This window comes from Ursus arctos, unplaced genomic scaffold (genome assembly GCF_023065955.2).
Source record: "Ursus arctos isolate Adak ecotype North America unplaced genomic scaffold, UrsArc2.0 scaffold_27, whole genome shotgun sequence".
Classification (NCBI taxonomy): Eukaryota; Metazoa; Chordata; class Mammalia; order Carnivora; family Ursidae; genus Ursus; species Ursus arctos.
In genome coordinates this window covers 28,587,286-28,612,043 of record NW_026622952.1, presented here as the reverse complement: position 1 = coordinate 28,612,043, position 24,758 = coordinate 28,587,286, and the positions used below count along the sequence as shown (strand labels likewise).

The following is a 24,758-nucleotide window of genomic DNA, read 5'->3' as shown; positions in this document are numbered from 1 at the left end:
TCTTCCCAATGAGGATTAGGCCCTTCCTCTTTGTGCTCCCATGGCATCCTGTCCTCACTTGTATTTATCTGCTGTTTCCTCCTCTAGACTATGGTTCTTTGTGGCGGGGACATTACATTCTTCTCTGTCTCGCCAGCATCCAGGAAAATATCTGACAGTCGGTGGGTGCCTAAAAAGTGTTCACAAGATGAATGAACAGTCTAAAATTATTATTCTGTGGCTTTCCAGTCTATCCATTTATAAGAAAAAAATTTTTTTTCTGACAACAGCAAAAGCAACATAATTGGCTAATTGATGAGTTAGTCATTAAGATCATCCAGTCATGGACTATTTGCTGTTTTAGCTCATGGTCTACAAATACGCCACTTTAAAGGCTTGAAGTGATGGACTGAATTTTACCCGATATTGTGGAAATCGTTGACATTAACAATTGGAACCCCATGCACAATCTTCAAAGCGTTCGTGATAATTAGATGCCGAGAAAGGAAATCATCCGTATATGAATCTCAATGTCTGGGTTTTGAAATTCGGAGCAGAGAGGCGGGGGATGTCATTTTATATTGAGAATGGAAAGTCAGGAGCCTTGGCGAGTCGAGCACGTGTTGCAATCGCTTCCCGGGAACATCGTCAGACCAATAGCCGTTTGCGGAGAGCTTTTATGGACGGTATAAATATTTTGAGCTCGGGGCATCATTACCAGCTGACATTTTCCTCCCTCAGGACCAGCTGTTCAGGAGCATCCCGAACAGGAGCCAGGCACATTTGAGACTTGGCTGGGAGCGGAGAGCCCCCGCACACGCTGGTGCAGCAATGTCGGTGTTAGAAGAAAGCCGGCCATTTGCTCAACAGTTATCCAATGTCTACTTCACGATCCTTTCACTCTTCTGTTTCAAGCTTTTTGTGAAAATCAGCCTTGCCATCCTCAGTCACTTCTACATCGTGAAAGGCAATCGCAAGGAAGCAGCAAGGATAGCAGCTGAATTTTATGGAGTAACCCAAGGACAAGGTATGTTTACGGTAATGTGCTCTGTGTTCACGTGGCGCTTAACTATTGCTCCAGCCACAATCCAAGAAAACGTCGCATGTTTTCTCTACGGGCTGCTTCCAAGCGAATAAGCGCCGAACGTCCCCTTAGGAAAACATACGTTAATTTCATGGCTTCATAAAAAAGAAAATCATCTTGCTGTGTAAAGGTCTGGGTTAATAAAATCAAGGTGTCGTTGCAAAATAGATGAGTGGAAACCTCCCATGGAGAAAAATGTATTTTTCTACTAAAAAACATTTTAAATCTTTAAACATTGCGTTGGCCCTCCTATAATTTTAGAGGCTTCCATTACTGATTGTACTTTAACTGTCCTTTAACACGTACCCGGACTTTTATGAATTTTAAATCGGTTCTTTAATCATAGGTAAAACAATTGTTATTAACAACAGATCTGAAGCTTTCATATGTTTTTTTGCAACTTTTGTTTGGCCAAGATTATAAAATAAAACACGGCATGTCAAATACTGAGATTTATGACATGTGTTCTCTTGGATGAAATTGTCAAGGCTTTGCTCAGCTTGTAAAAAGTTGGCTATAAGACGGTAGGAACATCAATTAACAAATTTTATGTGGGTAGCCAGGTGCATCTGTTGATATTTTTTAGACGAAATCGAAGTATGAGACCAAATGAGAAACCATCATTTTAACCATAGACTTTAAAGGTTATAAAACCATTCACATTCTATTGCACTAAGGCTCTGTACAATAAAAACAATTGTTATGGTGACCTTCAAGGTGACATTTAATTTCTTACAGCCTTTTGATTAATTGCTGGTTTGAACGTCAGCAGGCAACTCTGCACATTTTAGAGTCCAAATGCCTCTAAAGTAACTTAACATTTCAGACTCAAAATAGACTATCAGAGAACATGATTTTTTTTTTTTAAAGAGCATTTAGAATGGAGAACTTGCCTTCTTAAAATCGATTCTTCTACCTTCTTCGTTTGTGGAATAATTCATTTTAGAATCTAGGTTACTCTGTAGGTACATGGAAAGCTGAATGAAGGTAGATAATCTTTTATGGTACCTAAGGTGGATAGTAAGCCCACCCCCACCCCCAGGAAGAGTGTTCTTATGCAAAGTGAGGAATTTACGTACTCTTTCAAAGCAAGGAAAATCTAAATGCCAGTACGAAACTCTCAGAAGAAGAGGAGTGCTGCAGGAAAGAGGAAATATGTAATCCTTCAGCTGACAGCCCTTCCTCTGAAAGGGTATACATTTAAATGTGTCACTCACTATGTTCTTAAATGAATTATTTTGTTTCAAAAGCAGCAAACATAGGAAACTAGATTGTAAAACAAAAAAAATCCCCCCATATTTCTAGATCTCATTTGAAATCGAGCATATGATCATAAGATGATGAGATTTACTCTCATAGGCAGCCTATAGCTCATTACTTCATAGTCAAATTTCTTGTCTACCTATTATGAGAATTGCCATACATAAAAACATGAAATACTGGCTAAAAATCTACATGTTTTGTGGAGTGGCAAGTGTTTTACAGAAAGCTATGGAAGCTGATTTTGGTACATATTTATAAATAACAGGAAGCAATTGTCCTCTGTTTAACCTGATCTCATTGTTCTTACGCTGGAAGACACAGGAATATATGAAATGGCTCCTATGTTCCCGTTTAGTTTCAGGAGTTTGTGTGAAGATATATTAGAACTCTAGGATGTCCCAAAAAGGAAAGAAAGAAATCAACACTCACTAATGGAAAAACACTTTTCCTAGGAATATAAATTGGGAAATAAGGTTTTTAAAAATTATTTTGTGTTGTTTTAATATTATATCTATTTAACGAAATTCTTATTTCTCATATCTTGTATTAATCTATAGACTAAACAATAGAATACATTATTATAATTTTTATTCAGAGCAAGCATAATTAGTCTCCAATTTTATTGTAATATTCAGAGGACAATCAGGTACCTTACAAACTTTTTCTTTCTTTCTTTTTTTTTTTTTTTTTTACAAACTCTTTCTTGATCTCCTACCTTTAAGAGTTCATTTTTCTTTGCCTAGGAAATTATTAAATTCTTCATTTTGACATAGCTCTCTCTTTTATTTACTACAATTAAACTATTTTTATTTTGTTTATATTTTTATAATTAACCAATCAGGCTTAATTATCTTTGTTTAATCTAGCAATTTCCTCCTTCCTAGGAAAGATTATCACCTTCACTCCACTTTGAATTAGGCTTCTCATTCCTACTTTCAAGACTTAGCCAGATGGTTCCCCAACATTTTTGATGTGGAGTTGCCAAATCCCACGAAATAGGAGATGATGTGTGTATTTTCATGTCTCTCATAACCACAGAGGACCTTGTTGACAACATTCTGGATGTCCTCCCCGTGCCATAGTACTGTGGTATGAAGTAAAAGAAACTCTCTTACTAGATCCTAGCGCAAATCAACTTATTGTATTTGAGTAACGCAGGGAAGGGGTTTTTATTTTGTTTTTTTCTTCAAGTCCTTTCTAGTCAGGCTTGAGACCCAGGTATGATTACACAAGGATGCTGGAAGCTAAATGGCAACTAAAATAGTTTTAAGATTATTTCCTGCTTCATCTCCTTGAGATGCCAATAAAGCTTACAAATCTGCCTCTTCGTCTTTTAAACTGAAGACTTTTATCAACGCCACCATCACAACGAAGGGACCAATTTATTACAACGTTTCTCTGTACCCGCTTCCTTTTTCATTCTTGCTGTTAAATGTCCTGATTACAATCTCTAAAATATCAGCGCACTAGTCTATTTTTAAAGCGAGCACTATACTTGGAGACTAACAGTGAGGCTAGCAGGAGCTGAAAGGTGTTTACAGCTGTAGTATCAAACAGTACAGACAGCAAATGAAGACGTGGGGGGTACGTAGATTTTATGAAATCGCTCCAAGAGCCAAATAGAAGCCATTAACTACTAATGCCCCCAAGGACACTTCAAGAGGCAGCAACTCTCCTCTGTTCAGAGTAACAATTTTCACATTCTATCTTGGGCTCTGAAGAAAGTTCAGTAGTATTACCTACAAGTGGACAGGGCCAGTTCTAAGCACCTGTTTTTTGAGCACCCCTGGTATCTAGGCACTGAAAAAACAAGATATGAAAAGGCAAATGTATTTTTTCCACCTGAAGGTAGTTGATTTTAATTGAGAAGGCGAATCTTGAGTTGACCTCGGGAATGAGCAGAGACATGGGTTAGGAGTGCTCACAGAATATTAAGAAATGGTAGATTTGACTGGAGCGAAGTTTCATGCAGCACAAAAATGATAATAAATTGGGCACAGATATGAAAGAATTTGAATGGCAGGTTAAGCAATTCGAACACAACTTTGAAGGCAGCAGGACTCACTGAGAGATTTTAGTGTGAATGAAAGTGGGCAAATGGCAAAAGACATGTACAAAACCTTAAAGTATATGTGCGTATCGTAGTGATCTTGGGAGCGGGGCAGTGGGACAGGCTTGAAGTAGATAACGAAGTTAGGCTCCTGCGGCGGGGAGATGAGGAGCTAGATTTTCCTGGTGGTGGTGTGGATAGAAAAGAAAGAATGATATACAAATATATAAAAAGAAGAGAGGAGCCTGGCTGGTTAAGCATCCGCCCTTGGCTCAGCTCATGATCCTGGGGTCGAGCCTGCATGCGTGGGACTCCCTGCTCAGCGGGCAGTCTGTTTCTCCCCTGCCCCTCCCCCACTGCGCATGCTCTCTCCTTCTCTCTCTCAAATAAAATCTTTAAAAAAATGAAATGAAAAGAAGAAAGGAATGAATTTGATGATACCTTTAAATGGCATTAGCAGACAGCAGATGTTACTTCAGGGGGCTGCTTGTCTCCCTGGACACACCTAGAGGAAAAGCGTGTCAGTCAGCAGCGGGACCGATGAGCTGCGCAGGCGCAGGCGAGCCCACAGTGCCCACCCAGGACCGCCGCTGGGGCTGGACCCTTCGCTGCTGCTTGGTGTCTGCGGGGTCACCTGCCCCTAGTGTGAAACATCGGGGTAAATCAGGAAGCAATAAGACTAGAATCTGTATTCTAGCCTTACATCTGATTTATTTCCGTCTTCCTTTTGTTCCGCTTTTTCATCACCAAGTACCCTTCTGATTATGATTTTCTCTTCCTGTGGCTCTGTCCCCAGGAAGAGAATGAGCTGGCTTGCCCCCAGGAGTGTGTTAGTCCGTCTGACATTGACGCTTCTTGTTGTAAATTAATATATTTGCATCTTGATACCACTCTTTGGTAGTGTTTTCTGTTCTTCGAGTTGTAAGTCCACCTCTGACGTGTGAATTGGCTCCGGCTTTGCTGATAGATCAGGTTTCTGTGCCTGCAAGGCCACAGACCAGATTTTACGCTGTGGAAAGTTCATCAAAGTAACGTCTCTCTGGGAGGCTGTTTGGAAAACAGTCCTCGTGACATCCAGACTCTTCAGGCATTCCTGTCACAGTCAAGACTTTATACAGAATACAGAATGCATGTGTAATCATCTGGGAGAAGATCGGTTTTGGTGATTTCATAAATTTCGTTTTGGGAGTTACCTTTAAGCATGCACCTTTTTTTTTTGGACATGTGTACTGTCGACACTTGAAAATAGGCTAAACTTGCCACCACAAGTCAAATGGCAAAAGTGCCGGCCATTTTGGAGAATAGGGTAAGCTGGGTAGGAAAAGCAGCTAGAATTTTAAATACTGTAATATCTAGGTTTTCCACCACAAAAAGTCCCTCTTAGGTCTGAAAGCAGCTTCAGGAATTTAGCTTTCCAGCAGATGTCAACCACATCAGCAGCAGTAATAGTCATTTTGTCTGTACCCGAGGAACCACATGGTTCCTGGAGTTTCTGCTGCTGTGTGTTGATTGTGTTGGGGTTGGTTGTGTTAAGAATGTGTCTCAGAATCTCAGCAGTGAGAAATTGCAAGAGGCAAGTCTGTAGGATGACTTCTTTCACGGTATTCATTATATAAAGGTATAAAAATACCTTGAAGATGTGAGAGCTTTGGACACATTTTCCATGCTTAGGTGGCGCTCTCTGTAAGAAAAACTTGAGCCAATAGAACTGTTCTATGACAAAAGGCAGGTCATTATAATCGAAAGCCCTACAAAAAAATTTTTTAAGCTATTTTCATTTTGCCCAAGCTCTACTATTTTTTGGAAATGTCAGAGCACTTTTTTGGGAAGAGACCATTATAATACTGTGAACGAAAAACAGAATCTGGGAACAAAGTTCCAAGTTCACAGAAAACTGTCATATTTTTAATGTATTATTATCTTTCCTCTTCCTCTATATTTGCAGGAATGAATGGCTATTTGGCATTAAAGAACTTGGCATTCTGATAACAGCTTGCAAGGGGTCAGTTTTCCTGGGAATAGTCTTCCCGTGCCTTTTGTCTCTCTCCCTTCCTTATGTCATTCAATTATTTGCTTCTTTATTACTTATAGTGTTGACTTGTGTGTATTCTGTGTCACAGGCCCTGTACTAGGCATTAAGGATAAACTACACAAGCGAACCACAGTCCCTTTCCTAAAGGTGTGTATCATCTAGTGGGAGACAGATAGATAACCGAGCAGTTTAAAAACGTGGGAAGTGCCATTTTACAAAGCTAGAGAAGTTGCTGTGAGCATACCGGTGAGAGAATAGGGGTAAGAATAGTTCTGCCCAGGACATGTCAGTTAAATAGTAGTTGTACTAGGAACATACATATTCTTTCCTGTAATCGTGCATGTATCCTTGTTCATAACGCTCAAAACCTTCCCAGTTCCCCACTTTCACTCCCCCGTTCTCCTTTTCACCTTAATTATTATTAGTTATTTATTATTATTATTATTTCTGACTCACATTTCTCCTGCCTAAATTTTTATCTAAAAGCTCAGAGTTTTATAGTTAAAAGAATGTATTTTTAGGAAAGAATAAAATATGTTTATTATTTATCCACTAAGGTTTTTGAAAAACAGCAGGCATTGTGGAAAAAAATTTTAAAAAACAAATTTTTTATCTATTAATAGAAGGCATTGTTATAATCAGTTCTATAGTTTTTATATAATAAGGGCAGTTAAAGAGCGAAAACTAGGTCTGGACCTTCTGCTTTCCAATTTGCTATCTCTTTTAGAAGATGATAAATTATTAAAAATAAGATTTTTTCTCATTAGTTGACATAACCGATACAGTTTTGAATTTAATTCCGCTCAGTACTTGGACCCCTACTCTGTTCCAGGCTCAGTGTTATGTGCTACATGTAGATAGATGAATACATATGTCTGTATACATGTGGGTATACACATGGAGAGATTTGTATATTTATCACAGGTACCACATGACTCACCTTTTGAGCCAAAGGAAACTTGGTTAAGTGGAGCCAAACTCTGCACATATAAAACAGCCGAACAGCAAGCAAGCAGAAATTCATAAGGTGGTAAATAAAACATTAAGTTCTGTAATGACTGTTTTCTAAGGAAGTCCGTTGAGAGTATCAGGTGCTTCACCAAGAAGGTGGGGCTTAAGATAAAATTTCAGAGGCAGAACGTTACCTCGTTATGTACAAGGAGGGATGAAAAAAGGTAAATATAAATGCAAAGAGGAAGTTTAGAGTGTGGAACTAAACAAGCCTGGTTCATGGGGGCAAAGATTGATGTGTAAATATTAGATAAGGATGCATAGTTGGGTGGTTAATAATAAATACACATCTTCTCAATCACACATCCAAAAGTAAACAGTTCTTTTTTTTTTTTTTAAAGATTTTATTTATTTATTCGACAGAGATAGAGACAGCCAGCAAGAGAGGGAACACAAGCAGGGGGAGTGGGAGAGGAAGAAGCAGGCTCATAGCGGAGGAGCCTGATGTGGGGCTCGATCCCATAACGCCGGGATCACGCCCTGAGCCAAAGGCAGACGCTTAACCGCTGTGCCACCCAGGTGCCCCCCAAAAGTAAACAGTTCTATTAAGAGCTTTCTGCTGCCTTTACTAGATTCAGGCACCACAAAAAAGAGCCATTACCTAATGACGGAAATAATCACCACCAGAGGTATTTTATAGAATCTTTGGTGGGATGAGATAATATGTCATTACGTTTCACGAGCTCCATCTCAGAGAAGACCTCAGAGAGCACCTCTCAACGGGGACTCAGCAGTGCCCATCCTCAGACTGCCTCGATGGCAGTCCTGTGGATTCTGGTAATTTTCACACAGTCAGCTCAGTTTCCAGCCTAGGGAGAAGAGAGGAAAGTTTGTCCCCAGTGACAGATGAACCGTGTCATGGAAAGCAGGTGGAGTATTTGGAACGCCTCTTGCTTTGAAACCACCCTCAAATCCTTTTAAAAAAAGAAAGAAAGGAGAGTTTGCTCACGGACTCTGTAGACCTTTTGGCATTTCTTCTCTAACAGCTGCACGAAGAACAAATCATTCATTCTTTCCAGCCTTCTCTCAGCAGTGCTACAAAGGAGACCATTGGCTTTTTAGAAGGCAAATGCCCAAAGGGTATCAGATCAGGGAAGGAGAGTAGCATAAATTGTTAAATTGTTAGCACTTCCAGGTGGCCTGTGATTAAACAAGTCCACTCTGTGAAATTAATTGGGGGGAGAACATATATAAGAACGATTTTTTTCCTTATAATTTCTTTTCTTAATCTTATAATTCTCCATTGGTTACCATGGGACAGGTTTTTAAAAATCTGCCCTCTAAGTAGATTTAGGAGTTTTCTAGAAAAGCCCACGGGATTGAGAGGCTAGGGCGGCATGCAGGGACAAGATTTCTATGGGCCCCATCCCCTTTCTAAACAGATGGCTCTGCCGTTGTGAGGTTTCAGAAGTTGGACTTCCAGAGGAATTTTTCTTTAAAGAAAAGGATAAAATGATGTTTATTTCTTTTATTTTTTTTAATATTTTTTATTACATTATGTTAGTCACCATACAGTACACCCCTAGTTTTTGATGTAAAGTTCGATGATTCATTACTTGCGTATAACACAGCCAAGGAAACAGTCAAAAAAGCTAAGAGGCAGCCCACAGAATGGGAGAAGATATTTACAAATGACACTACAGATAAAAGACTAGTATCCAAGATCTACAAAGAACTTCTCAAACTCAATACACAAGAAACAAATAAACAAATCAAAAAAGGGGCAGAAGATATGAACAGAGACTTCTCCAATGAAGACGTACAAATGGCCAACAGACACAGGATAAATGATGTTTAAACACAAATGCTCTCAGTTTGTTGAAAATATGATGCAAGTTACATGCATCTTTACAGAACCCAACAACCTTATAAAATGAGTCACAACGGAATAGCCTTTCAACATTCTTTCCTAGGGATTAGAACAACAGTAAACATGTTGGGCCCGTCAGGAATGTGCACGACAACGCGAAATGGCGCGAGGCCATTCTGTCTCCATGAGGGCAGCTAAAATTTCCATGCCACCATTACCTACTGAGCAAAATAGAAACATTCAGAAATACACACAGTCTTTCCAGAGGGCTTAGAGCCTTAAGCTATGGACAGAGGACAAACTGAAACGTAATACCGAAATGCCATTCATGTTCTTAAATAGAAACAATGGCTCATCTCAGTCATCAAGTGTGAGGCTTGATTTAAATGGAAACGGACAGTGATACAATGAACGTTAAGGCCCGTCCGTTGAAATCTGCCCTTCACCCTCATAATGCTGCAAAGTTCTCGGGAACTGATGGAGCGGGGTAGCCTGTTGCCAGAGCGCTGGAGGAAGCTTTCTCCTAAGGAGGTCCCAACACAACACAGCGGAAGTCAATAATGAGCACAGAAGTTGTGACTCCGGGGGACGGAAGCCCTCCGTAACAACCGAACACATCTTTGATCAACCACCGAGGGATTTATGAGCTCCTTCTGTTTTCCAAACGACCTAATTCACTAGAGAAACGATGATTCCTATCACCCATCAAGAGCAAGTGGTAGGTACTGTTCAGCGCGAATCGATGCACCAAGTGAATTTCTGAATTTGGAAGCTTTGTGTCTTCTTTCTCTCTCTCGAGCCACGATCCAGAATGGGAAATAGGAAAAAGAAAAAGTGCTAGTTTCTTCAGAGCTCAAACACATAGAATCACAGATCTATTGAGTCTGGGCAGGAATGAATATTTCTTCATAGTGACTCTCCAAGAAGTAAAAGAAAGGAGACTAAACGAAAATGTGAACATTGTTCTCTCCATTCCCTGTGGTTATGACGAAATTGTTCATCTAGTAAAATCTCCTTTGGCAGCCAAGTTTCATGGCTACTTACCATTATTCAAACAAAGCACCAAAACAAGAGTGATTTGCGTTGGAGGGACTATCTCCTATGTAGCGAGTATTGAGTCCTGAAACAATACTTGTACCCCTCATTGGCATGACCTTCCAAGAATGTGGAAGGCGAATCTGTTTAAATAAGCTCAATCTTTAGGGCCCACTGGAGGTAGTACTATTTCTAAAAAGAATTTTATTTATGAAAGTGAGATTCAATGATATTTTTATAATCGTCGAAGGGTTAGTTTTAAGTAGCACACACAAATTACCACAAACCTGGTTCTACCACATTTTAAAAACTATTTTCATTATTTTTTTTTAAAAAAAGATGTTTGAAAGACAAAGGATTTAACTAGAACAGAAAAAAAAATATACGTTTGTAATTAACCTAAGGCTCAAGAGGCAAACACAATTCTTGCCAAATTCGTGGATACTGAATTGTAACAAGACTGCAGGGTAATTACAATTTACTAAGCAAAAAGTCACTGGGACTTTGCAGTAACTACCAATGGCATATAAGAAAAACAATGTCTCGGATATGGGAGGAACTCCGCAACTACTTATGGAATGAATAAAATACCGTAAACTAGGGGGAAATCGAGTTTAAGATCACTTTGCAGGTAACAGTGACTTAGCCATACACAAATTATTCTGTCATGTTTCTAGTGCCTTCCAGCTGTGAGATCTTAGGAAAATTGTGAAGTCCGAAGCTCTCAGTTTCTTCATTATTAAAATGGAGATACTGATATTTATTTCAGAGGGTTATTGTAAATTTTCTATGAGATAGACTTTTAATTACTTCAGCTATTTGTCACAGTGTCTTGGAATATAGTTACTCCATAGAAGTGAGCTCTTTATATTATACAATTTACAATTCTTCAAAAACAATGCAAGACTGCCTACAATTCAGTAGCTCAGAGAAGCATAGATGAAAAAGGGTGGTGGAATTATATATAATACATTGTGTTGGCTAAGCACCTGTTGTAAGCACGTGCTAATGCTAGGACATTTTTACTAAGCAACTAAGTGTTCTGCCCAGCATCACATGAGGGCTTCGGGCAGATGGTTTCAGACCTTAAGTGCTTGGCTTTTTTTATGTCTTTTTTTAAGAATAATTACCTGAAGTTCTGAAAGGTTAAGTCTTTCTGAGCCATCACTTAGGATTGGAGCAAAGCAAGGCTGAGGGTGGCTGGTGTGTGGCAAGGACCTAGATGGAAGGCTATGGTGGGAAGGCGAGTTCAGAGCTGGCTGTTTTTAAATTACTTGCAGACATTTCTTCTACCATCTTACTCTGTCAAAGGAACTCTTCTCGGCAGAAATCCTTTGGATGGGAATGTTTTCCTGGGTCAAATACCTGGTCAGGCTATACTGTAGGAACGCTTGGTCTTTTCTGGAAAGGCATTACCGTGAAAGCATAATGGCACGTTAGCATAGACTGTAGCAGCCTATCTCTGTTTACTGCTCTGCGGTGTCTTAGAAGGAGCTGAAGCTACTTAACCGCCAAAATACCAAAGCACCGGATATTAGCTTCCTCTGCCAAGACCTCTTGCCCTTTTATTTTCTTTCCTCTTAATCCCTGGCAGCTGAAAAGGGAAGACAAAAGCCAGAAATGACAACAGGAGCCGTGAAGAGCTGAGTCAGTTCAGACAGGGATTTGGCTTTTTTCCTTTATTTTCTCTGCTTCTCTCTGCCAGCTGGTCTCTCCAGGAAGCAAGCAAAACATAATTTTTCACTGGACCTATCTTACAAAAAGGTTTTTTTTCTTAGAAGACAGGAGAAAAATAACCCTAAAAAAAAAAAAAAAAGCAGATCTTATCTGGAAATAAAGATGCAGGATTATTTCATAGGATCATTGAATAACCTCAAAGCCTATCAATATTTTAAATGTTCTGGGGCTCTGTGCACAGGTTTGCAAAATATCGCTCCAGGAGCTTCCCGAAACACCTGCTTCTTTATGAGGCCACCGCAAAGGTTATCTGAAGGTGGCTATGCCTCTATTCAGAAAAGAATACATCACAGATAATGATCTCGTCTTCCCTCTTCAATAGGAGACCATTAAACTGTGTATGTTACAACCTGGGAACAAAGTGATGATCCAAACCACAGGAATATTCAGGCCCTTAGTTGCAAGGTCTGAGGCAGGAATACGATAATGGACAAAGCACTTTCTCAAAATGGCGACTTCACTAACTGGGGAGTAACACAGCGACCCCCACATTTTCCTGACATAGCTCAGTCTAGCCTCGTCTGCAGTAGGCCTTTGAGGAGCAATGAAGTTGGTCCAATACTGGCCATTTGTTTTATGAGATGAGAGGAATCTGTTCCACCTTGTAATATCAGAATTGTAATGTTCTAGCAGAAGCGCTGTTGTTCCCCATGGCTTCGTCCTCGGCGCTTTTAAAGCTATGTTTAAAACTTGGTAAAATACCCATCAAATACACATATACCAGAGTACATGCACAGCTGTGCTTAAAATTTGTGTACAAAACAGCTTTTAGTAAATTACTGGATTTTTGTCTTCCCATGTATTTGTCACTTAAAAGAGTTCCTTTGGAAATAATCTATTTATTTTGTAAATATAAAATTTTCATATACTACAGTTTCTTAAATTGAGGTGTTTTCCTAATAAATATTATGTGGTTAATATTGTAGGAGAAGATGAGAAAAGAAAAAAGTGAATCCCTTGTTTTCCAAATTCCCTGTAATTGGACTTAATAAGGGTGCTTAGCATGTCTCTTGACCTTTTCTAACCCCAGCTTTGATGCTACATGACGTACCTCACACTTTCTGATGGCAATATGTTATATTTTTTTGTAGTTCACAGTTTTCCATACATTCTATCCCTTTTCATCCTCATAAGTGTCCTCTACAAAGTCATGGTATTAATGCTTCTTTTTTTTTTTTTTTTTTAATTTGAGAGCGAGAGAGAGCATGAGCTGAGGGAGAGGCAGATGGAGAGGGAGAAACAGACTCCTCACTGAGCAGGGAGCCCGATGTGGGACATGATCCCAGGACCCTGGGTTCATGACCTGAGCCGAAGGCAGACGCTTAGCCGACTGAGCCACCCAGGGACCCTTTAATGCTTCTTTTACAAAAAAGGAGCAGTTTAAAATGCAGAGGAACTTGCTCAAGGTTATTGATCTTAGAGGAAAGTCAAAACAGGTATTTTGACATTGTTTCTGACATCACTCATCCTGCCCATTTGTGGGACTTTGTTTTTTAGTTTATATTATGAAGAGAGCAGTATTCTTTTTCCAGAGCCAGCTCTTTTTTGAGTTGCGGTCCATCTATCAGGGTCTTCATAATAATTCCAGCCAGACACAGAATCACTTAGCACTTTTTGGGCTGATGTCCCAGCCCCCCTGCACGTGATATCCTAAACACATTCAACATTGACTCTACCACAAGGTCGGATCCTTACGAGACTCTGAGCTTCATGAACACAGGGATTTGCATCCTCCTCAGAACTTAGCAAAGTGCCTAGCACATGGCAGGTACTTACCAAATAATCAAAGAAGGAAGGAATGAAGGAACAAGGGAAAAGGGAAGGGAAAAGGAAGGAGATTCAAACTGAAGTCCATGGATTTTATTACCACTTTCAACGCAGTGCTTTGCCTGTTCTCCTCATGCCTTGCCCAGTGGTGTAAATGTTCACACACTGAGTAAACGCTCATGGAGAGACTCAGGGAGTTAATTCTCAAAGACAATGAAGACATAAAATCAACACTGTCCAGAAGTTAAATCTATAATAATGCCCTCCACTCCTCCTTCTTAATCAGACTTTTTGTCCGTTTTCCCTGATTCCTTTTAACCTCATGGATTGGTATGAGCCCTCCACCTCAAATAAAACAAACCCATTACCTGTGTCTTTTTGACTGGAATCAGTTAATGGCTATTAATGTATTCAGGTATCTTACTGAGCTCATATAAACTCAAAGATTGCTTGCCTTTTGTGAAGGATGCTACTTGTTAACCCTTGGATTTCTCACTTTAAGTGAACGCATTTTTATTCTTAAAATGTTAGACTTTCTGGGCCAACCTTCAAATATTACTAAATGTTCATTCTTTGTTCACTTTAAGCTGAATGATCATTACGGCCCTTCAACGTGTATATAGCACACAGAAAACACCACAAACGCCATATATGAGAACTATAACTGAGAGGAGATTGCTCTCTTTTTTCCTCTAAAGCAAGTCAGGAAATGGTCAAGTGCTAGAAGATGTTAAAAGAAGGGGTTTGGCCAATAGAAAACTTAGAATCAATACCTGTTGTGAACAATACCTCTGGACTTCAGCTCTTCACTCTTCAAGCCTGTGCCCCCAATTCTTTAGTATCTGTTTTAGATAGCAAAGTGGTAGGAATGATAAAAATAATTTTTTTTTTTTTTAATCTTGCTTTTGCCAGGGTGCCTGGGTAGTTCCATCAGTTAGACGTCTGCCTTTGGCTCAGGTCATGATCTCACATCTTGGGATGGAGCCCTGCATCGGGCTCTCTGCTCAGGGGGGAGTCTGCTTCTCCCTCGCACTCTTCCTTTGTATGGTTCTCTCTCTCTCAAATAAATAAATAAAATCTTTAGGAAAAAGTCTTGCTTTTCCTGTGCACACAACTGGCTTCTTCATACATGGGCAGTGAAAGGATTACAGTGGGAGGACTGGTTTGTGTCCATGTCTGGAATCCTCTGTAGTTAAGGTAACACAAAGGCAAGAGAGAGCAGGAGCCCCCACAGCATAGGGTAGGACCTATTTGGGGACAGTTATGCAAGGACAGATTGACTTCAGGACCCTGGAGACGCCCGCCAAAGTGTATGTGATGCCACTGTGGCATGCCAAGCTGCGGTTGAGGCCAGCACACCTGGGACGCCTGACTTTCTCTGCTTTGTGCTTTAAGACCCTTTTTTTACAAGTACATTCAACGCAGCAGAGACAAATGTCAGTACACCTCTCTGTTCAGTATCAACAGAATACGCCGTATCTGTTGCCAGCACCTCAGCCTTCCACAAGCACATGGTTCGTGGTGATAAAACTATTTGTGGCTAGAACTATGGGGAGGAGAGAGCCATGTGTAAAATTGTTCTTATATTAAGTCCTTGTCCGGGGTGCGTATCAAATTTTCTTCCTGGCAGCTGTTGTGCTCAGACCAGAGAACACAGGTTGCTGATTTCATTCCTTGTATGGATTTGTGGACCTTGTTTAAATTTCAAGCTGGCAGCTGGTGGAGACAGAACATTGTAACCAAGTGGATAAAGAGAAGGAAGGAGGACAAAAGTGTCATTTTATGAGAATATGATAGCAAACACCAACCTGGTTCTTAGCTACGTGCCAGGGACTGTTCTAAATATGTATGATCATAAACTCATTTCATCCTTACAAAAAAGTTATGATGTAGGTGCTAGAGGTTGTTAGATCTGTTTTTTGCCTTCTTTATTTTTTTTTAAAGATTTTATTTATTTAGAGAGCACGCGTGAGAGGTGGGAGGGGAAGAGGGAGAGAGAGTCTCAAGCAGACTCTGCACTGAGCGTGGAGCCCCATGTGGGGCTTGACCTCATGACCCCAAGACCACGACCCGAGCCGAAATTAAGAGTTGGATGCCCAACTGACTGAACCACCTGGGTGCCCCTTGCCTTCCTTATTTTATGTTCACTGGTTTAGATTTGTCTGCCTGTGGTGTTAAGTAGCAATACGGTACGTTGGAAAGAGAACAGGTAGGGAGCAGACAATCTTGGCTCCAGTCTTGCTTTGCAGTGACACTCTGGGTGACTCTGGGGACACTGCCTACCCTCTCTCGACTTCCGTTTCTTTATCTGCAAAATGAAAAAGTTAGACAAGATCAGTGGGTTTTGAATTTTTTTTTTATGCTGTTGACTTTTTTTTTTTTAATGATCTGGAAGCTCAATTTGCGAGGCAGATAGAGTGGCAGCTGCGCTGTTTGAAGGCAGAGCCCCATGCTTTGCCAGCACGCGCCAGGGCAGCTCTGTTGAACTCCCAGGGCTTTGAAACCATTCGTAAATCACTGAAGTAGACGGCATCTAAGTCCACGCTCAGCTCTGAAGCACCATGATTCTTTCATGTTATTTTGACTATTGGTGGATCATTTTTGACCAGAGGAGCTTTTAGCACAGAGAACCTGAGTTCCTTTTTGTGAATTTATCACACCTGTGACCTCACCTGCCCTAGGCCGGAACATGGAAAATGTAACTCAACTGCACTGCTCAGAACTGGCGCGAGTCACCACATAACTGATAATGACAATGATTTTAGGACAGCCCCTGTGGTCCTGCAGATGCATTTTCACGTATTCACTTCAGGGGTCACCCAAGGTCACTGGAGGCACATGGTTGTCAACTTTCCTCCGCAAACATGCTAGAGTAGTGCTCTGTCGAATACTTTCTCTTCCTCTCCCCTGTGCTTCCCTTTCCATCCACAACATCCTCTCCCTTCTCCAGAGAGAGGGTGACTACTTTTACAGTAATCACTTTCTTGCCTTTATAGGTCTCACTGCCCCGACTATACCTCAAGCAGGTAAAGGTCTGGTTTAGCCTGCTTTTACATTTTATATCATTTGACTCATTCTCTCAATATTCTTGCATGATTTACTTTTTTCCCTGACCAACATGATAGAAAGATTTATCTACGTGTACCTGGAGTTCATTCTTTTTCGGTGCTGTAAATTCCAAATTTGGGGTAATTATGAATCACATCGATAGAAATATCTAGTACAAATAAGTTTGTCTAGCTGCAGGAGTGGAAATGCCAGGTAACACCGCATGCGTATCTTTGGTTTTTTAGTTGCTGTTACACTATTTTCCAACATGGTTTTATCTATAGTGAGATCCACAGTGTACAGGAATTCGTGGTGCTTCCCATTATTGCTAATATGTGGTATTGTCAGTATTCTTAATTTTTCCCAATCTGGTGGGCATGTAGGGCTATCTTATGGTTTAACTTTCATTTCCCTATTAATGCCGTTTGCATGTTTATTGGCCATCTGTACTTCCATATTTTGTGATATGCCTTCCAAATACTTTGCAATCTATTCTACTGGGTCTTCTGCCCTGTTTTTCATTGATTTTAGAAGTTATTTATATGGTCTAACAATGACGTGGAAAATGAAAAAAATCTTAAAAACACTACTTACAAATATGTTTGTAGCTTGGCTTTTCACTTTTCATGGTTTTTCTTTCGGTGAACAGATGCTCTTTATTTAAAAATAGTCAAATTTAGGGGTGCCTGTGGGTGCAGTTGGTTAAGCGCTGGACTCTTACTTCCGGCTGGGGTTGTGGCATTGAGCCTCGCATATGGCTCCACGCTCAGGGTGGAGTCTAATTGGGACTCTCTCTCCTTCTTCCTCTGTCCCTTCCCCCCCATGCATGTGCTTGCTCTCTCTCTCCCCAAATAAATAAATAAATCTTTATAAAAAATAGTCAGATTTATGAATTCTATTTTGGTTAATACTTTTTGTGTCATTTATTTTTAAAATTCTTGCTGTACTTCAAGATAATCAAAGTGTTTTTTTGTATTCTCTTCTTAACGCTTTCCTTTCAAATTATCCACCTGCAATTGAGTTTTTGAATGGTGTAAGCCCATTTTTTTCTAAGTGGGTAGCCAATTATATTCACCTCATTTAATGGAAATTCAGACATACTCTCTATAAACCATAGTAACTGCGGCACCCCCTCTGCATAAGTTTAGTGTCTGTTCATACAAAGGTCTGTTTATGGGCTTTCTTACTGGGTACATCTCTCCAGACCTAAACCACACTACGCTGGTTTCAACAGCATTCGAATATCTTGATACTTGGTAGAGCAAGCCCTCCCACTTTGTTCTATTTTCTCAGTGGCTTCGGCTGGGCTTGGTAATTTGAAATTCCAAAGTTTAGAGGCAACTTCTATCGTTCACAAAACGCCTGTTGGGTTTTTTGTTGTAATTCATTTAACCTATCAATCATTTATTAAAGGGATGATTCTCATCTTTGCAGTACTTGCCTTCCAATGAATAAAAATGATGTATTTCCCCATTTATATAGGTTTTCTTTAATGTTTCTCAGTAAGGTTTTAGTATTATCCCCTGCGGAGGTCTTACATATTTTTGTTGAATTCATTCCTAGGTATTAAATTGTTTTATGCTATTGTAAAAAGTATCTGGTTAAATTGTTTCATTTTCTATCTCTATGTTGTAGGCATAGAGGAAGACAATTTTCATATATTAATTTTATACCCAGCAAACTTGCCAAACTCTCATTAATTCTAATAAGAATCTGTAGGTACTATGGGTTTTTTTTAGGTAGAAAATCATATTATCTGTGAATAATGACAGTTTTGTTTCTTCCTTTCCAATTGTTATACCATTATTTATTTCTTCTTCCTCAGTTACTCTGTGGATTAAAACCTTCAGTACAATGTTCAATGGAGTGGTGATAATGAATGTCCATTTTTTATTTTTCAATTCGGAGGGAAAGCTTTCAAAATTTTGCCATTAAAGTATGTTTTCTGAAGGTTTTTGTTTCTCTGGTTTTGTAGATAACTTTTGTCATTTTTGAGGAAGTTCCTTATTATTCCTGTTATGTTAGCTGAGTTTTGTGTTATTTTTAATAACTCCAACACTTTCAACTGGGTGGACATCTGGAAATTCTATTAACTGAAGGAACACTTAACTTCTGCAAATGCATTTTTCTCTTTTTAGCATTCCTAATACTATCAATGGTGTAGTTGATATTTTAGCCTGATTATCTGGAAGACAGTGCACTCTTTCCACTCACGTCATCAGTGATACGCTATGGCATGGGGTGCCTGCACCTGCATTCTGTGGTTGTGTCTGGTGCTATGATACTGATTTAAACTCTCTGATCTCTCTGGAATGCACATTCATGGTAGATGGTCTGGAAAGTTCTTCTTTTTTACAGGTTTCTTTTTCAGCTTTTAAAAATCTTGTCTCAGAAAAATCTGACTTAACAATATCATTCTTCCTTTCTCCTGTTATATCCTAGCCCACCAATTGTCTTCAAAGTGTCTGTAAAAGGTTTAAATAACCATTATTAATTTTATGCCAAGGTCAACTTTGGGATTTTTCTGTGTTTTGTTATGTTTGCAAAGTTTCTGTATTATGCACTTCACTTCCTGGTAATGAACTGAGGAAGGATTTTTTTTTTTTGAACTGAGGAAAGATTAAGGTAATCTGGAAACTCTTGAAAAGCCAGATTCAGAGCACAAATTATAAAGAGAGTGGTGGCTGAAGTGAGGCATCGGTCATTTTAACTGAAGTGACTGTTCAGTTTGGCTATTTTCACGTGGTAGCAAGGTAAGATGGAGATGTGGCAGAACTGGCCATTTGTAGAGAATGATTTTTTTCTCTGCATCGGATGTGAGGTCTTTTGTCTCAAGAGATTCAAATCTATATAGTAATTTAGAGTCATAATTGGCAGGAAATAAGTAGCAATTTTTGTATTTTGTGCTATAGATGTAAGTAGCTGCGATGTCAATGTGGTTTACCTGTGAGGCCCCAGGTAACAATGAATTTGTGCTTCGGCATATGGGACACGTGCCACTCCAAACTTATACGTGAAAGATGTCACTTCTGCAGGCAAGATTTTGGGTATAATTTTATTCTAGCTCTCTTTAGTGTTTGAAAATTTTTTGTTTATTTATTTTTGTGAGAGAGAGAAAGTGCGCGAGCACTTGAGGAGGGGGAGGGGTAGCGGGAGAAGCAGACTCCCCACTGAGCAGGGAGACCAATGCGGGACTCGACTCCAGGACCCTGGGATCATGACCTAAGCCAAGGCAGACACTTAACCAACTGAGCCACCCAGGCGCCCTAGCTCTCTTTAGCATTTGAGTCTGAATAAAATATTAGGCACAGAGTTAAAAAGATACAGTACTTTCAGAGAGGAATAGGGGAAAATGGAATTATCAAATTAATCAAACCAAAAGACCTAAAGAAAGAGAACATAGAAACGGTGGGGAAAATACAAAGTACAAAACTAATATGGGAAAAATCAATCTAAATATCATACCAGTAGCTAAATATATCAGTAATTTAAATAACTTTAAATAAAATTTGAGTTCTCTAGGTTAAAGATAACAATTTTCAGATTTTTTGGGCAATACCCAGCAATGTTTTTTTTTTAAATGATCCATCTAAAACATAAGGATTCAGGGGCGCCTGGGTGGCACAGCGGTTAAGCGTCTGCCTTCGGCTCAGGGCGTGATCCCAGCGTTCTGGGATCCAGCCCCACATCAGGCTCCTCCGCTATGAGCCTGCTTCTTCCTCTCCCACTCCCCCTGCTTGTGTTCCCTCTCTCGCTGGCTGTCTCTATCTCTGTCGAATAAATAAATAAAATCTTTAAAAAAAAATAAAAATAAAAATAAAAAATAAATAAAACATAAGGATTCAGAAAAGTCAAAATCAAAGGATCAAGAAAGATAGGCACAATAGAAATACTCCCTGAAAATGTGTCACCATATTAATACGAGCTAAGACTTGAAGGCAAAAAAAACACGACTAGATGCTACTATATGATGATAAAAGATGAATTTACTTAGAAGCTATAACGATTCTGTGTATTCACCCAATAAAATTGCTTTAAAATGTAAACTTGAAATACTGACTTAACCAAAAAGAGAAAGAAAATTTTAACAGAATTCTCTTACTTATTGATAGATTAAGCAGACAAACATTGATGACTGTGCAAACACCCAGAAGAAACCGAAAATGTAGATCTAATCTGGATATGGAACTCTCTGTGCTCATTGCCTCACGTACATTTTGAACATTTGAGTTCAGCTGAGTTCAAAACTTGAGTGTACACAGGGTCATAAAACATGTCTCAGTAAAGTTCAAATGATTAGTATTATATAGGCCATAGGGTGGCACACTTTTTCTGTAAAGGGTCAGAGAACAAATATTCTAGTCTTCGTATGCCGTATGGTCTCAGCACTGCAGTTGTAGTGTAAAAGCAGATGATCTGTAAATGAACAGGTTTGGCTCTATTCCAATAAAACTTTATTTACCAAAACCGATGGTAGGCCAGATTGGGCCCACAGAACATCACTCACCGCCTCCGATATGGAACATATCCACGACCCTCAGTAAAATCAATGTAGAAATCATGAACAAAATGTAATTCGATGAAAACTCCTGTGTTTGGAAATTGAGAAAGTCTTTAAGGAACTCAGGGGTTTAGAGATCAAAGTTATAAAAAGAACAACCCAGTCAACTTTCACACAGAGAAGTAAGAAAATATTAGAGCCACGAGCAGAAATCAATAAAGTGACTTATTAGAAACAAATTATAAACAAACTAAAGGGTGATCTGTTGAGAGACTGACTAATGAGATTAGTACACCTGTGTCAAAACAAGGTGCAAGTAAACAATAGCTGGAATTCAAAAGAGGTCGTAAAGCAGATGTCATTGATATTTTTACAATAAGTGGTTTTATTTAACAACGTAATGTCAATGATTGGGAATATTTGGATGAAATAGGGAATTTCCTAAAAAACACAACTTGTCAAAGCTGTTTTTGAAGAAATGAAGAACTTAACTCATCCTAAAATCACTAATAGAGATATATCACAAGTTTAAAAACTTCCTCCAAAAAAAAAAAAAATCCAAGAGCCGATGATTTTACTGGGGCCTCTACCAAGCATTGTAAGGTAGAAATATTTCTAACAGGTGAACCGTGACAGCAGAGAAAGCAAGGGTCTCGTCCCCAACTCATTTCATGGACTTGGTAGCCGTTCCCTGTAGAGGCTTTGTACCGCGTCAACTCAGTTAATAGCAGAACCGCGTCCCAGAATTCCCTTCCCAGTGTTGTTCTGGGTTGGGACTGGCCGGCCAGAGGAGAACATTGTATAACATTCGGGTGGCAGATAAAGGAGCTACGGGGTTTTACGCTCTCAAGGTTGGGGTAGTCACTGCTGGTGGCTTGCACACGTCCCTGGTCACCTGGCGCGCCAAATCCACAGCACGTTCCGCTCCCTCCAGATTGCCTGCTTTGATGTCTCGGATCCCAGGCCAGGTGTGTGTGCAGTCTGTGGTCAAGGGCGCCAGCTTCTCCTCGGGTCACCCACATCGCTGAGGTTGGAGGTGACTGTTTCCGTTTTCCTCAGAGCTTCCAGAAGTCTTTGCTCTCCCTGACGTCGCACTCAGCTGTGTTGCCAACTGTCAGCCAGACAGCCTACGCCCAGCACGCCTATAAAGACAGCAGCCTCGCAGAGAGAGATTCCTTAACCTGCAATTGTAGGGGGTCTATTTGGTATGATAAATTCCTCATTGTATAACACTCACAGTGCTCAAAGTTTCACTGATACATTACCCAAACTCGAAAAAGTCATGACAAGACAGGCAAATTACAGGAAGCCAACCTCACTCATGAACACAGCTGCAGAAATCTTAAATAAAATAATAGCAAACCAAATCGAGCGTGAAGAATCAGGTTTCTGAGAAATCTCTTATGATAAGGTTTCCTACTTTAAATAACATCCTGGCCCATCAACTGAACGGAAAGATAACACTCTGTTATGAGATACAAGCTGGCTTTTGCAGAAGCACACAATCAAACCTGCAAGGGTTACCTTGGGATTATTTTGAGGCAAATCCCAGACGTGTCACTCAATCGATAGAGAATAGATTGGACGATGGCCAGAATGAATGTAGGGAGAACTGTTAGTATGTATTACAGTACAGGAATATACAGCAGCTTGGTCTAGACCTTTGATCAAGAATTGGAAATGAATGGGGGCGCCTGGGTGGCACAGCGGTTAAGCGTCTGCCTTTGGCTCAGGGCGTGATCCCAGCGTTATGGGATCGAGCCCCGCATCAGGCTCCTCCGCTATGAGCCTGCTTCTTCCTCTCCCACTCCCCCTGCTTGTGTTCCCTCTCTCGCTGGCTGCCTCTATCTGTGTTAAATAAATAAATAAAATCTTAAAAAAAAAAAAAGAATTGGAAATGAATGAATATGGTTACAATCAAAGGAAATTTGGGAAGAAAACTGGCGTGGTGAAGTAATGGATTGGCTTGTGCACACTTGCATGTCAACATTTGAGAGCCCTGGGGTAACGGCCATTAACTTTATGAAGGGATTTTCAGACTAGTACATTAAAGTGCATTATTGCACATTTAGGAATTGTTATCAGTTCTTTGCCGGTTAAGCTGACATTTACCTAGGAAAACACTGAAGTAAAATTCAACTCAACAAACCTATGCTTGGGGATTGTCCAAATCATCTGGCTTCATCACCACTAGCAAAAGCCTTCCAGAACCTAGGGACTGTTGATAAGGATATCTGAGAGACTGCTGTGCTTCCAGAATATTGCTGCTTCCCATTACTTCAAAATTTGGGCTTCTCCCCTTTCCTTTTTAAAATTTTCTCATTTCTAATATTTTAAGTTTTTTCTATTTGTTGTTGTTGTTGTTTTTACATGAAAATGGCTGGTCTGTTGTATATCAACCAGCATTTCTTTCTTTGCAACCAGTGGACTCACCTATGACATATTTTTGGGTCCATAGCTGTTCTAGTCTGTGTTTTTCATTGCCTAATTTTTGTGAGCTATTTTTGTTTGGTTGTTTGTTTTGTTTCATTTTGCTTACAAAGTAGCAAAGTTATATCTAGTAGACCCAGAACTATTTAAATAGGCCACAGTCACTGAGCAACTAATGAACGAGGAATATTTGTGGGGCTTACCAGTAACTGAAAGTTCTTAAGTGTTGTGTGTTTTTAATTTGCTTTTTAACTTTACTACTAAATAAAAAGACGAGATTTGAAGAAGAAAGCATGAATGATGTATTTATATCTACATTATACACCAGCAAGAATAATGTCATAAAAGCTAACATTAATTGAGGGCTGACTGTATACCAGGCATAGTTCTGATTTATCTATTAATTCATTTAATTTGTACAGAAATCTTGTGAGGTAGGATTGTTATCCCATTTTCCAGATAAGGAAGTTGAGGCACAAAGAAATGAAGTAACTTTCTCAAGGTAACAAATTTAGTATTTGCCTGGCCTGGGATATGGACCCAGCTTTGGTAGTTTGGGGGCAGTGTGAAGGCTCCTAAGTGTTGGAATGAATAGCTCTGTTGGAACGTGGATCACCAGGGGCACCTGGGTAGCTCAGCTGGTTAAGCGTCTTACTCTTGGTTTTGGCTCAGGTCATGATCACAGGGTCATTAGATCGAGCCCCGGGTCGGGCTCCAAGCTCAGTGTAGAGTCTGCTTAAAATTCTCTCTCTCCCTCTGCTGCTCCTCCCCCGCCCCGTCCATGCACTTGCTCACTCTCTCTAAAAAAATAAATAAATAAAAATTTAAAAAAAAGAAAGCACATGTCCTGAGATTTGTTAAATCAAGTGTAGGGACATCGCTGATGCCATGTAGTTACATCACTGAGAGTTTTAAATCTTTTCGTTCTATGTAGTGTGGCTAAAACATAACATTGGTATTTTTTTAAATGCAGTATATACTTTCTTCTAAAAATATGTTTAGCAGAAGCCT

General features: G+C 39.8%; 1 protein-coding gene across 1 annotated transcript in view; it reads left to right on the top strand.

Moving 5' to 3' along the window:
- The first annotated feature begins 622 nt into the window (after window positions 1-622).
- ASB5 (ankyrin repeat and SOCS box containing 5) overlaps window positions 623-24,758 on the top strand; it is a 50,809-nt gene continuing 26,673 nt past the window's right edge. Inside the window, exon 1 of the mRNA XM_026508549.4 lies at window positions 623-1,006. Coding sequence (XP_026364334.2) covers window positions 811-1,006 — 196 coding nt within the window. The 5' untranslated portion in view covers window positions 623-810. The remainder of the gene's footprint in view (window positions 1,007-24,758) is intronic.